Here is a 15,058-nt window from a genome sequence, read left to right as displayed (position 1 = left end):
GTCTAGTCGAACATCATGGAAAATCGTAAAAAAGAAATTAAATTTAGTAATGGTACAAAGCTTAGTGTTCACACTAACAACGATTCAACTTCTACTGTCTTTCACTGTCTAAACCTCGTTTTAGAAACACAGTTACAATTAAATACATTATAAAAGAAAGCAAATGGATAGAAGCCTGCACCTAATATTTCGACTAATTGTACTCCCAACCTCCACCGTTCCAAAACAAAAGATATGTAAAAATGTTTACCCTACCATAATATGTGTGTGTGATTTTTATTTTATCATTATTCATGACAGCTGACTGGATTGACATCACTGTTTGGATTTTGACTGATAGTTGGGATATCCCATAGGCATTATCCATTATGACAATAAGTTGGTAACATGGACCAATAAAATCAATGTGATACTGATATATATAAATAAATTTGGAAATTAACCGAAATTATATAGTAAAGCACATACATACTCAAATAGAAGTTATACAAAAACAAACAAAACCAATACGTAAGTGGTACGCAAACACTAACCATGCTCTTACTAACACCATGTTAAACATAATAATGGATATTTTAATTCTTTTTGTTTATATGTGGAGACATTATTAAATCCTGCGTAACTCCAATGTAAAAGGTAACACTGGCTATGTCGGTATATTTGATATAGTAGAGACACTTTCACCACTATCTGTAAACATTTCAATTTTTTTATTCATATGTGGGGACATTATTAAATCCTGGGTGGCTCCACTGTGAGAGGTAAAATTTAACACTGGTCGTTGTTCCAGCTATGTGGATATATTTGATACAGTAAACACATGGTCACCACTATCTGTATATATTTTCAATTTTTTCACAAGCTTCATAATTTTTCTAATTATTTGAAAAATCAACAGAATAAGCTTTTATGTGCTTTTTCTCAACATATCATAAAGGAATAAAAATGTTTCATACTTTAAATTAAATGTCAGAAATATATTTCCATACATAAGCATAAAAATTACGTGACAATATGTTTATACTTTTATATTATCACAGAACCAGTTTTATGTTTATAATTTAATATAATGTGCTGAAGTATTTACTTACAGCCCAGTTATGTTTTAATCATAATATATATATGTAATTATCATCATATTTTGAACTTTCTCTGTTAATTTGTATAAAAACAAAATTATTTATGGCATTGTCAGTTCATCACTAGATTAATTTATGACGTCTACAAACTAAACGGTAAAAGAATGTTTTTATTATTCGCTCTGCTCCCCGATGGTACAGAGGCGAGCTTACACATTTACATCGCTAAAATCACAGGTTTGATTCTACTTGGTAGACAGTGTAGATAGCCTGATGCGGCTTTGCTATAAGAAAATACATTACAATTCACTTACAAAATCCTTCTTAACTGTATAGATAGCTTTTCTCCAGAGTTACACTATTCACTTCCAATATTCACAAATCTTTTTGAAACAATAAATTTCTTAATTCTACAAATTTTCGTTAAAAGAATAGATAAGCAAACAACTAACTGTAAGCATAAAAAGTGTTTTATTCATGGTGGAACATATTACATGTTTCAAGAATACATTGGTCTGTCTTCTTAAGAAACAGAAAACATATGTTCACTATTTCTTACCATCAGTAAAACACTTCTTTATGTTTATAAATCGTTGTTTGTCAACCTACTGTTATAATTACATGATGTTCTTCACAAATAATGTGTTCAGTTAAAATGTTATTGATCAACTTAAGGTATTATTCAATACTTCCTACCAGTAGTCATATCCAGTTACAGTTTTAACGTCTTTACTTAAACCTAGTTTTTTTTTTAGTTCTTGTTCAACATTTTCAAGTATTTATCTTCATCAATCACCGTTGTTGTACATTTAACTTTTCAAACAGCACTCGAACTACAAGTGTAAAGTTATCTCTTTTTCCCTTTCCTTAAGTTTCTGATAAAACATGAAAATAAGTTAAAAATGATATAATATCGTAATGAAAATAAATGAATTAATGGGGAGTCTGTAAAATATTTTAAATGGAGATTTCATTATATCATACCTTTATCATTAAAGTTAAGTACTTCTAAGTTTATATCGTAAATTCATAATAATATAAACATTTACAATTAAACAATTTCAGCAGGTCAGGGTAATAATCAGGGACTCAAAACTTGTAAAACTATTCACAAACCAAAAGAAGGAACTGTGTCGGCAGAAATGTTTATCAGATTAGGATAAACTTGAGTTTTGTTCTTTGTTCATTGTCTTCATCAGATTTAGAAGTGTTGGTTCCTTCAAACACTAGAACGTTTCTCCAGAGACTCTGTGCACCCAATGTAGCTAGGTAATTACTTTGTGGCACAAGAACTATTTTGATTATAGCTCTTTTGCTTCTTCAAGAAACTAATCAATTCTCCCCTTGTCGTCAGAGATGTATGATGGGAGGTAACTGGTTGCTTTTATTGTTCATCCATTGTCACCAAGAAGAAAAAATTGACAATTTGGTGAAATGTACACTTTTATCGACTAGTGTAGCAAGAGCGGCTCTTTAGAGGTGTCACATAAAGATATTCTATGTTGGGTGAGAAGCTTAAGAAGTATTGTGTTGTTTATGAGAAACATCTTTGTTATAACTTTTAACTGATAACTTTCAGACATTTTCACATTGTAATTGTAGACAGTGCTTGAGATACTAACTCGTCAGCAATGGAAGATGAACCACAAGTGCATCAATTTTAATGTTTACTTGCTTTCAGCGACCCTTTCTTGTTGGTGAAATATAGATAGTTTATACTGTCTCGTCCTTTCAGGCTATAGTTCAACAGAAGTGACCGACATGTTGAGGAACTAGTTTCAAAGCTGAATCAAGTTATGTATAGATAGAGTCGATAATTGGTGTGTCCCTTTAGTAGAATTTGGCATCAGCTAGGAGTATTGTAGTTGTCTGTTGATGTGTGCTTCCCAGTGTGCATGTCGCAGTAGAAATCTAGATTCGTCAGTCCAAACGACGTTTTTCCAATCTTCAATCATCCAGTTTTGGTGATCCCCTGTAGCCTCATCTTCCTGTTCTAAGCTAACAAGAGTAAAACCCGGTGTGGCTTCTTGCTGATGCAGCCCAATATGCTTCTGCACATCATTGCTATAAAGATTGGTTATTGTGGTCTTCCTGTCAGCTTGAACGAGTCTGGCCTTTCTCACTGACAGTGTTATTCCCACCAAACTGTTGCTCACTGAATTTTTTTTATCACCATTCTCTGTAAACTCCGGAGACTGTAATGAGTTAAAATCCCATACTTTTCATATGCAATTAAAATCAACGCTCTGAAACAATAATATATATTGTATAAACCAATAATTTAAAAATATATCTGGAAATGTATTTTAATAGATTTTAATTTCTGAAGAAAGAAAATTGTAACCAGTCATTTAATTTATTACTTGGTTGATCTATTAACGTTTTTAATAAAACTTTGATGTTTCAAATGACTTTATTACAACGTAAACTAATTTTAATTTGCTGATTTGTTGTTCGCCTGCATTGTATCGTGAATAAACTGTTAGGGCCATCTGATCAATGCTTTGAGTATTACTTAGAAACACAATTTGATTTGCTGTATATGTCCAAATTTATATATATATAAGTATGACAGAGAGATGAATTTATTGGTAATAGTAAATTTGAGAAATATTTTCACAAAAGTATCTTTTCTATTTTGAAATAAACTTAATATTAAAGGTAAAATATTTATTAATATTAAGTCTTAGCATATACTAGGGCCGGGCATGGCCAGTTGGTTCAGGCGCTCGACATGTCTCTCTTTCAGCCGTGTGGGCGTCATTATACGATAGTTACTCACTCTATTTCTTGGTAAAAGAGTAGCCCAGGAGATGGCGGTGGGTGGTAATGACTAGCTGGCTTCTCTGTAGCCTTACACTGCTAAATTAAGTACGGCCAACGCAGATAGCCCTTTAAGAGTTTTGCTCGAAAATCCAAAAAACAAACAAACTGTATATTAGAGATTAAAATATTGTGTAAGTTTTGAGTCACACTATTACTACTTCTTGTAAGAAGTAAGAATTATTTTCATTAAACTTGTATAGTTTATATGGTATTTGAATTATTATTGTCAATAACAACTCGGTGAAAATGAATTGAACCGACTATGTATGACAAATATGTAAAAGGCCCCCATTGGCACAGCGGTATGTCTGCAGACTTATATTGCTAAAGACCGTGTTTCAATGGTCGTGATGGGTGGAGCACAAATATCCTTTTGGCTTCTTCCTTACCACGAGTGCGGCGGTAAGTCTATAGATTCACAATGCCAAAAGCAGGGGTTCAATTTCCCTCGGTAGGCTTAACAGATAGCCAGATGTGGCTTTACTATAAAAAACAAACTTTTTGGCCCAGCATGGCTAAGTGTGTTAAGGCATTCGACTCGTAATCCGAGAGTTGCGGATTCGAATCCCGGTCGCAACAAAATGTTCGCCCTTTCAGCCATGGGAGCATTATAATGTGACACTCAATCCCACTATTCGTTAGTAAAAGAGTAGTCCAAAAGTTGGCGGTGGGTGGTGATGACTCGCTATCTTCCCTCTTGTCTTACACTACTAAATTACGGACGGCTAGCGCAGATAGCCTTCGCGTAGCTTTGCGCGAGATTCAAAAGAAACAAAATTCCTTTGTTTTACCCATGTAGGTTAAATTGCACGTGTCACGACGTTTGACGCGTTATTTTCAAAATTTTATGAACTAACATTTTTAACCACTCACGTCAATGAGATTAGCATCAAAACGTAGTTCATAATCTAAATTTTAAAATTATATATGTTTTAATTTCTTAATTTAAGAGGAAATGTAAAGACAAAAGTTAAGTATCTGTTACTGTATGTCACATAATACGTCCAGCTGTCTTGTTACTCAGTTTCTATTTCATCACGCCCACTATTCAACATGTACAAATACATAAAGAATTAGAAACTCGAATTTGAGATTCAGACCTGATAAATATAAAATAAGAACCTCCCTCTTCTATGATTTGTCGAGATAACAATACATTTAGCAAATCAACTTGAGTAACTCCGCCCTTCAAACCAATCATTTGAAAGTTCTTAAGTACTATGACCAATAGAAAGAGTAAGTAGTAAGAACTACGTAAACCTGCTTAGTCAGTTCCCAGTATACAAAAATCATACTTTCACATCGTATCCCCGCTTCAACAGAATTACACATATCTGTTATTATTATTTAAGAACATTTCTGTTACTACGGGTTGCCGTACTTCTCGTATTGTTATGTATTGTGTTTACGTTAATCGTGTTACCAATAGTGCACTGTGTACATGCCACAGTGGAACGTATTGAAGTCAAATACGTATTCCAATTTCATTCAACTACAACTAAAGTTCTCGTAAGTTGTAGATTTACAAATGATTCACAAAGTTTTCACCGGAATTACTGATAAATCAGAACTGAACAGTCAAGATTTAGTTTAAGGTTGTTTTTTTTTATGTAATACTCTGACTGCGACTCTGATAGTGAGATAGGTACCAATAAAACATACGAATACAATTCAAAGTCGATTAGCACCAGACGTATCAAAAAGTGGTTGTTTTACTTACCTTTTAGCCGTTTATTCCTTTCTGTTAGCGCCAGTCGATTAATTAACAGATGTTTCCAGCTTGGTCTTCGTCAAGATATCTCCCAGCATTGTTTGCTTTTTATCTACAGTATTATTATGCCTTCTCTATTATCATTATGATAGCGTTATAAACCTGTCTAACTGAGGCAAGAACGGTTTATGTACAATCATACCAATTATAGAGTTCTCATGCTGTTTGGAAATGGAGCACATGTTACAGCTCAGAGCTTGTCCTCGAATGTTTAGTCAATTACATAAGGTTAACACCCTTAATCCAAACGCTTTTCTAGACTAAAACACTGTAACAGTAACTTGTCTCAAACTCGAGGTAACATACAGTGAGTGAGTGCCAACCGATATTTCAAGAGACATGACGTCATACAGAATAAGGGCCAATGGGATGAGTTTGTTTTTCGGCACGTAGGACGATCGTGACTTCAGAAAGTTATCTGTTAAAGGAAAAAAAAAGTAAGTGCTATTAATGTTCAATTAATACATAATTTTGACGATGTGTTAATATTGACTGAAAATTAATTATGTGTAATGACTAAACATCAGTGACGTGTAGGTGATCACATCGCGCGAACACTTCTTATTTAGTTCCTCATGAAGTGGAAGAATAAACAGTCGTTAATATTAATAATAATGTAATTCCTTGTGTTTGATAAAAATACTATTTGTTGGTCCGTTTCTAGTTTATGAGTGGTACAACGTGATTACCAATTAATTAGTCATATATTCCTTGACTCTTGGTGATGTCACGTGCCCTTATATTAATCGGTCATTGTTCCTAAATGTCAGGTGATTAACCATTAACTGGTGAATTTTTCTTGACACTTTATGGTGTCGGATGAATAAAAATAAACTGATCGCTCGTTTATAGACACTTCGTAGTTTCAGAGGAATGCACATTAATTGGTAATTTGTTCATGGACACTTGGTGGTATCAGTTGAATAAGTGCTAACCGATCATATGTTCCTGGACACTTGGTGGTATCAAGTAATTAACCATTAAATGGTAATGTTTCCTTGGCACTTGATGGTTTCACGTAAAGAAACATTAACTGACCATTTGTTCTTGGACACTTGGTGATACCAGTTGAATGAGTATCAACTGGTATTATATTTCTGGGTATTCGGTGATGTCATCTGATTAAACGTTAACTTATCATATTTTAATGAGTAATATTTCATGATGTTTGACTACATTCGTAAAGTCGTTTGATGAAAAAAGGAACAGTTAATGATGTTTACCCGGATACTTTCTGGTATGGGATGATGAACATCCATTCATCTTGTGACGGATCTTTTCTGGTAAGCAGAGCCTTTACTGAACTAACAGGTTTAATTAAGGTGAAGATTTCCTATATTAAACCGAAAGTTAAAATTCTTAAGTGAAATTTATCAACTTTCCAAATCAAATGTCTCCTATTGGATATATTTGTTCATTGATGAGTCGATTCTGAACAAGTTCATTTGCATAATTAATGATAGCAAACTTTAACAGCTTTGTATATTAAATAATAATAATAAAGACGTTTCTTCCAAATGAAACTTCGTTTTGTTTTCTTTCAAATTAAGTAATACTGTCGTTTTTTATATTTGTTTTTTGAATTTCTCGCAAAGCTATTCGAGGGCTAGCGCAGATAACCCTTCCCAATTTAACAATGTAAAACCAGGGAGAAGGCAATTAATCGTCACCACCTAAAGCCAACTCTTGGGCTACTCTTTTACCAACGAATAGTAGGATTGACCATTACATTATAACGCCCCACGACTTAAAGGGCGAGCATGTTTAGTGCGACGGGGATTTGAATTCGCGATCATAAGATTGCGAGTCAATCGTTCTAACCGCTTGGCTCTGACTGGCCTACATCAATGAGTACAATATGTTGGAAGCACACAACAGAAGTACAATTTTCTGTTAAGTTTAATTGTCTGTTTGTTTGTTTTTGAAAGCTACTCGAGGGCTATCTGTGCTAGCCGTCCCTAATTTAACAGTGTAAGACTAGAGGGAAGGAAGCTAGCCATCACCACCCACCGCCAACTCTTGGGCTACTCTTTTACCAACGAATAGTGAGATTGACCGTTACTAATAACGCACCCACGGTTGAAAAGGCGAGCATGTTTGGCGCGATGGGGATACGAACCCGCGACCCTCAGATTACGAGTCGCATGCCTTAACACGCTTGGCCATGCCGGGCCCGTAGGGTGAGATAACATTATGTTTTGTCTGAGAAACAAAGCAAAAAAAAAACAAAAAACGCCTAATTTTGTTTGGAATAACGCTTTGTTTTAGATATTGTAAAATTCCATTAAAACTATAAAATGTGATAAGAAGTGGTAAATCGAGTGTCAGACTTGTCTTTACGTTAATTATTAATTGTCCGAAATGGCCAGGTGGTTAGGGCGCTCGACTAGTAGTGTCAGAGGCGTGGGTTCGAATTCCTGTCACACCAAACATGCCATTTCAGCCGTGGGAGCATTATTATGTAACAATCAATTTCACTCTACGTTGGTAACAGAGTAGCCCAAGAATTGGCGGTGGGTGGTGATAACTACCTGCCTTCTATCTAGTTTACATTGCCAAATTAAGGACAGCCAGCACAGATAGCCCTCGTGTGGCTTTGCACGAAATTGAAAAGAAACAACCAATAAACAAAATCTTTAACGGTTTTTTGTTAACGGTGATTTTTATTAGAAAGAGAAGTAACGAAAAACTAGAGGTTTTTCAAGTGAGGAAAAAAAACAACAAAAACTAACATTACAATTCAGAACTTACTTATACAAAGTCATGATTTTATATACTGACCAACAAAATTACAAGGCATGCTTGTACTCGTTTAGAATCGGCAATAAAAAAATAGAATGGCCCAGCATGGCCAGATAGTTCAGGCGCTCTACTAGCAATCTGAGGATTACAGGTTCGCATCCCCGTCACACCAAACATGATTGTCATTTCAGCCATGAGGACGTTATTATGTTACGGTCAATTCCACTATTCATTGGTAAAAGAGTAGCCCAAGAGTTGGCGGTGGATGGTAATAACTAACTGTCTTTCCTCTAGTCTTACACTGGAATATTAGGGACGGTTAACGCAGATAGCCCTCGTGTAGCTTTGCGCAAAACAAACAAACAAACAAACCATAACAAAATTAAGTAAAGCTTTTGTGAAGTCAGTTTAGATTTTTTCAGTCAATCCATTCCATAAAATCATAATTCAGAACTTTGCCTTTGATTTTCCACCCACCACAGCTGATCAGCGATAAGTTTATGTGCTTACAGTGCTGAAATCTGCGATTCGATTCCAGCAATAGACAGAGTGCAAACAGTTCATTGTGCAGCTTTGCGCTATAAAACACCACCAGCAACAACGCCTTTGGTCTCGAATACTAGAAAATTACACAGAATTGAGTGTACTGTTCGATATTTAATTTAAACTGTATCATAATACAGTTTTGATACCCCATTCTTCCTGAAACTAATTCTGTAAGCAGACATATTTTGTTCTATTACAAATATTGAAGCATTTCTCTTGGCATAAGAAATAATCCTGACTTTAAAAACTAGTTGTAAACAGACTCTGTTACGTTCACTTTTTATTTGTTTGACTATTAGCTAATAGAACAATGACAAGTATGTTTTTTTCCTATTTCTAGTTTTTATTTTAACGTGAATATCTTACAACTAAGATAACAGATATTATTATAAAACTTCTACTAAACACTTAGATAGAGCAGAATCTTAGTTTTCAGTATATGCTGACAGCTATTTTGTTATTGTATTCTCAAGACACTGGTATAGCTATTAAAACGTAATTAAAATAAAATGCAGAACAACGTTTTGACCTGTTAACCAGAATATCACTTAAGAAGGTCGTAACGTTGTTCAGTATTTCATTTTAATTAAAGTTTTAATACCCATACCAGCTATCTTAAGATACATTTTTACTTCATGTGGGTTGTTGTTCGTGCTCAGTATCAAAACATAATCCTTACTTCAAATTAATTTGTTTAAAAATAGACAACAAAAAACCTCGATATTCCTTCTCTAAATATGAAACTTATTTTATAATGGAGTTGTGACAGTTTATAACGTATATGAACGTTCATATTATTTGCCTATATACTTACTTAGTTTCAACTGTTAGCTTTACATGGCAGGTTATCTACTGTTCAAGTGATGATGTCAGAGTAGTGACAAGATGGCTGTTAATCTTTACTTGAAATAGTACATTTTCTTTTGTTACACAAAAATTAACCAACTACATCATATACTTAACTGAAGCTGCGATAAGTTCCAAGTTCTTTTACATGATTTATTTCAAATTATGTTCCAAACAGATGTTCCGAAACCACAACCTGTAATCATAACCAGTTTTTAACCACATTGTTATAAAATTTTAGATTTTTTGCAATTTAAGCAGTTTAGATTAGCACCATCTATTTTGTCCTGTATTCGTAATGATGCCAATAGGTTTGACAATTATCAACTTACCGGCTGTAATGGTTTTTAACAAGTATAGCTAAAGGATTTTACTAACGGAAACAAGTTTTGGTTTTTGTGTAAAAGTTTAACAAGTTGTAATCAGTCAGTGAAATTCAAGTTATTTATTCAGCATTACAGATTTATTTCCTTCAGACAAATTATTTAAACCCCAGTATTACCGACATACAGTATTGTGCAAAATTGTAAGGACAAAATCAGGGATTAGGTTTTAGGTTTCTGTCAAGGAACATTGGAAGGTAAATCACAGGTGAAACATCAAAATGTTATTAATGTTCCTATTTATTACAACGGAAACTCAGTGAAAGTGTTGAGTTTAGTAAACATAGTTCAACAGAAACTCAGTGGAAGTGTTGAGTTCAGTAAACATAGTTTAACAGAAACTCAGTGGAAGTGTTGAGTTCAGTAAACATAGTTTAACAGAAACTCAGTGGAAGTGTTGAGTTCAGTAAACATAGTTTAACAGAAACTCAGTGGAAGTGTTGAGTTCAGTAAACATCGTACAATAGAAACTCAGTCGAAGTGTTGAGTTCAGTAAACATAGTACAATAGAAACTCAGTGGAAGTGTTGAGTTCAGTAAACATAGTTTAACAGAAACTCAGTAGAAGTGTTGAGTTCGGTAAACATAATACAACAGAAACTCAGTGGAAGTGTTGAGTTCGGTAAACATAGTTCAACAGAAACTCAATGGAAGTGTTGAGTTCAGTAAATAGCTAATATTTTGTGTCCCCCTTTTGGTTTAATAATTGCAGACAGTCTTTCAATCATCGTTACAACACATCTAATAAAAGTGTTTTTTTGGGAATTTACTTCAAATGTCTGTAATACACTTCCATAAAGTTTCTTTAGAAGTAATTTTTGACATGTCAAGTTTTTGATCCATCATGTTCCAGATCTACTTAAGCTGGTTGAGATCGGGGCTCTATGGGGGCCATTGTATCATTAAAATAACTTCAGCAGTTTCTTTCTTAATGTTTGAAAGAGGGTAGTTATTTTCTAGATAGTGGAATTCTTAAACAATTATACACCAACCACTGGATATACCATGGCGGATCAGTATCTGATGGTATCTGTACTGGTTCATTTTTCCATTTATTTTGCAAGTATCTCTTGTTGCATTAACAGAAAAACACCTCCATACCATTATACTGACTCCACCTATATTTCATGGTTGGTGCTATGTACTGAGGTAAGTATCTTTCACCTTTCCTCCGTCGGACGTACGACCTACATTTTGAACCAAATATTTCAAAATTGGACTTATCCACTCATAAAGCCATTTACCAATCATTAGCCGTCCAGCTTTTGTATTTTTTAACAGATTTCAGTCTTTTCATGATGATTGGAGGTTATAAGTAAAAGTTTTCTAACTGCTTCACAACCAAATATTTCATTCTCATTGAGTATTCTTGACACTGTATATCAGGACACTTTTCTGTCATTAGGTTCATGGCTGTTTATCTCGTGTAGTCTTCTTTCTGTCCTGAAAGCTGCATGAACAAAGATACTTAACATCAGTATAACTGAGTTCCTCTTCCTTTCCTATTTTCTAATTTACCTGTCTCAGTCTCATGATCTAGGGTGTACTTGACAGTTCTAGGAGAACATTTCCATTCTGAAAAAACTTTACGTTGAGACTCCAATCAGCAAATTGTTTTCAGAATGGAAATGTTCTCCTAGACAATTCTCTAAGCTTTTGGGCAATGAAAATAAAACTTAATATAATGTGTTAAACACACTCTGTATGAAGGTTTATTTGTGAAGTTTTATGAAATTTATTTCTAACATACACCGGTACCATATGTTAATTCCTTACTAGCTTCTTTCTATATAGTTAACACACTGCATCGGGCACCATGACAGTTATTTCAGACCTTAAATTTAATCAGTATGTTCATTCAAGCAAAACCCTTATGATATGTCCTTGGTACAAGTTTACGGAAATTCTAAAGAATGACAAGTATTCTCATACTGATTCATCGGTTGTCAACAGTAAAGTATTACCATGTTGATTTTGGTATAAAATATTTGAGTTTTCTTACGTGGTGACATGGAAGAATTAGCCCCACAAAATGGAAAGAATGACAAAATATTTTCTCGTCTTAACACTTTTGTGTTTGTGTTTTATTATAGCAAAGCTACATCGGACTATCTGTTGAGTCCACCGAGGGGAATCGAACCCCTGATTTCAGCATTGTAACTCCGTAGACTTTCCACTGTAACAGCGGGAGACAACACTTTTGTTCAGTAGTGTAATTGAATACTTGTTAGATATGATTTTGGTTTGTTTTGTTTTAAATTTCACGCAAAGCTACTCGAGGGCTCTCTGCACTAGCCATCCTTAATTTAGCAGTGCAAAAATAGAGGGAAGGCAGCTAGTCACCACTAACCACCGCCAACTCTTGGGCTACTCTTTTAATAACGAATAGTGTGATTGGTCGGTCACATTATAACGTACCCACGACTGAAAGGGCGAGCATGTTTGGTGTGATGGGGGGTTCGAACCCAAGATTTTCAGATTGCGAGTCGAGTGCCTTAACCGCCTGGCCATGCTGGGCTCACTCGGGAGTTACAAATTTACTTAAAATTTAGAGATTTATAGAAATATCTGAGACAAAACAGAAACAACGATAACACCCAGAACAATATTTATTAGAAATACAGGGTATTCGGAAAGTCACTGTGCACTTGTATATTTATTAACAGACATGTTTCAGTATCGAATAGGAGGTAAATATGAATGATAATTGCAAAAAATGTTGAAAGTCACTCCAGTTGGCATCAATACAGGCTTGGATCCTTCTTATTTTGTTTCTAAACACCGCTATCAGTTGCTGGCTTGAAATAGACTGAATGAATGCTGTTATCGCTGTTTTCAAAACTACACAGTGACTTTCCGAATACCCTGTATAATCTCACAAAAAAAGCAGATTACAATTGTAGTGTGTTATAAAATAGAAGGACAGATAGTTTCACTTGATAACGAACCAGTAGACAGTGGAGATCAAACTTTAACAGAAACTGAAGGGCGGTCTTTAACAGGATAATTACAATGTGGTTGGCACAGAGAAATAGCAAGCTTTTCGTGGAACTGTTAACAGTTTAATCCACACTGAAATACAAGGATGAAGGTAATATTGACAACAGTAAGATACACATTTAGAACGAAGTAATCCAAATGGGTGTATAGCCACTACAAAACTACCACTGACAACAGGTGACAGGATGAAAGGTTTTAAGTGACAATGAAATACACACAACGAGATGACCAAAGTTAGAAACGTGTACTTTTAGCAGGTGCATTCTATATCGCATTATCTGGTAAGGATGAAAGACATTTTGTTTGATGGGATAGAGAAAAATGGATCAATGGAATATTCACAACAATGGTTTGGATTTCACAATTAACATGTTTTACGCTGAATAGTCTTATATAAAAACTGAGAAAGTTAATTAAAAGGCTTAGCTGAACTGTGGAGAGAAATACGGGACATTTGTTACGATAATCCACAATTACATATTGACAAACGGTAGAGCAGCATGAGTCAGTTCATCAGCACCATGGGCCATTCTTTAAGTAGTTTATTTACGTCAGCAGTTCATTGACCTCGGACAATGACACCGCCTTAAGGTAAAACGCTTGACACCAGCTGTTTCAACATCTGGTTTACATCTGGTAACTTCCGCTGCTTGTTGCGGTTGATTATATGTGCCAGGCTCGCCTCAATAATAATAGAATATTTGGGTGTTTTGTTTTAAGTGGTGTATTTTTTGGTTGTGTAGTTTCATTTTGTAATGAATTTCAACTTTTTTTTTCGACACTACCAGAGTAAACTCTTGGTTTTCATTTGTTTGTTCTAGATTTTTTCTTCTTCATTAGTTTCTGCGTTATCAACATCCAAGGCTTTGTTTAAGTTAGTAACATAATCCGTATTATTTTTAGTGTAGGAAGGAACTATCTCCACCTCTGTATGAGAAGTTTCTTCACCTTCATCTTCAGAATTTTCACTTGAATTACGTAACTCTCTTCTCATTCAACTGGTGCTGTTTCTTACAGTAATTAGTTTTATCCAAGTGAGTATAGTAATTTATCTTTGTTCAGATAACTGAAGGTGGTTGTCGCTGGTTATAAGTTTTTCCTTCACTATTCATATAAACTCAAGAGTTTGCAGAAAACTCTCCTATATCTCAGCTCACACTCGCTAAAAGTCCCCGGCGTTCGACTCGTAAACTTTGTGCCGCGAGTTCGAATCCTGGTCGTACCAAACATACTTTGACTGGAAACGTATTGACCTCTTTTTTTTTTTTTACTTCAGGGTTACATAGTGTATAACTTGTTGTTGTTAATCTATCCACATTCATTTGTTAAAACACGCTGTGCAGAAATCTGTACAAATTGGCTTGTGATAATACACGTACTTAGAAGGCTCGGCATGGCCAGGTGGGTTGAAGGGTTCGACTCGTAATCTAAGGGTCGCAGGTTGAATTATGGTCGCACCAAACATGCTCGCACTTTCGGCCGTGATGGCGTTATAATTTTCGGTCAACCGCATTATTCGCTGGTAAAAGAATCGCCCAAGAGTTGGCGGTGGGTGGTGATGACTGCCTGCCGTCTCTCCAGTCTTAAACTGCAAAATTAGGGACGGCTAGCGCAGATAGTCCTCATGTAGCTTTGCTCGAAATTCAAAAATAAACAAACTTGCTTTGAACCTGAACTGAGGAATATGTAATGAAAATACAGCCGAAGTAAACAACCAGCACTTACATGCGGTATTGGCAAAATGCCTGAAATTCAAACGATACGCCAACAAGGAAGTGTAAAAATAATACAGAAAATCATAATTGCGAAGAATTTTCACAAATATCAAGGCAAGTATTTAATAACAATGATAAACATTATTTTGTT

General features: G+C 34.8%; 1 protein-coding gene across 8 annotated transcripts in view; it reads right to left on the bottom strand.

Moving 5' to 3' along the window:
* Nucleotides 1-691: 691 nt before the first annotated feature.
* Nucleotides 692-15,058, bottom strand: part of LOC143242417 (protein ABHD14A-like) — a 41,004-nt gene continuing 26,637 nt past the window's right edge. For 4 of the 8 annotated variants that reach the window (XR_013022634.1, XR_013022631.1, XR_013022633.1 and 1 more), the window contains exons 7-8: nucleotides 5,626-6,094; nucleotides 692-3,274 (exon numbers count right to left, since the gene is read on the bottom strand). Coding sequence is in view for 4 of the 8 variants with exons in the window: in XM_076485781.1 (XP_076341896.1) it covers nucleotides 2,930-3,274 (345 nt within the window). In the remaining 4 variants the exon portion in view is untranslated. The remainder of the gene's footprint in view (nucleotides 3,275-5,625; nucleotides 6,095-15,058) is intronic. The other 4 variants (XM_076485781.1, XM_076485783.1, XM_076485784.1 and 1 more) reach the window with 1 other exon arrangement.

This window comes from Tachypleus tridentatus, unplaced genomic scaffold, assembly GCF_004210375.1.
Source record: "Tachypleus tridentatus isolate NWPU-2018 unplaced genomic scaffold, ASM421037v1 Hic_cluster_2, whole genome shotgun sequence".
Classification (NCBI taxonomy): Eukaryota; Metazoa; Arthropoda; class Merostomata; order Xiphosura; family Limulidae; genus Tachypleus; species Tachypleus tridentatus.
Note: the sequence above shows the minus strand (reverse complement) of the source record. Positions and strands in the feature narration are given on the sequence as shown.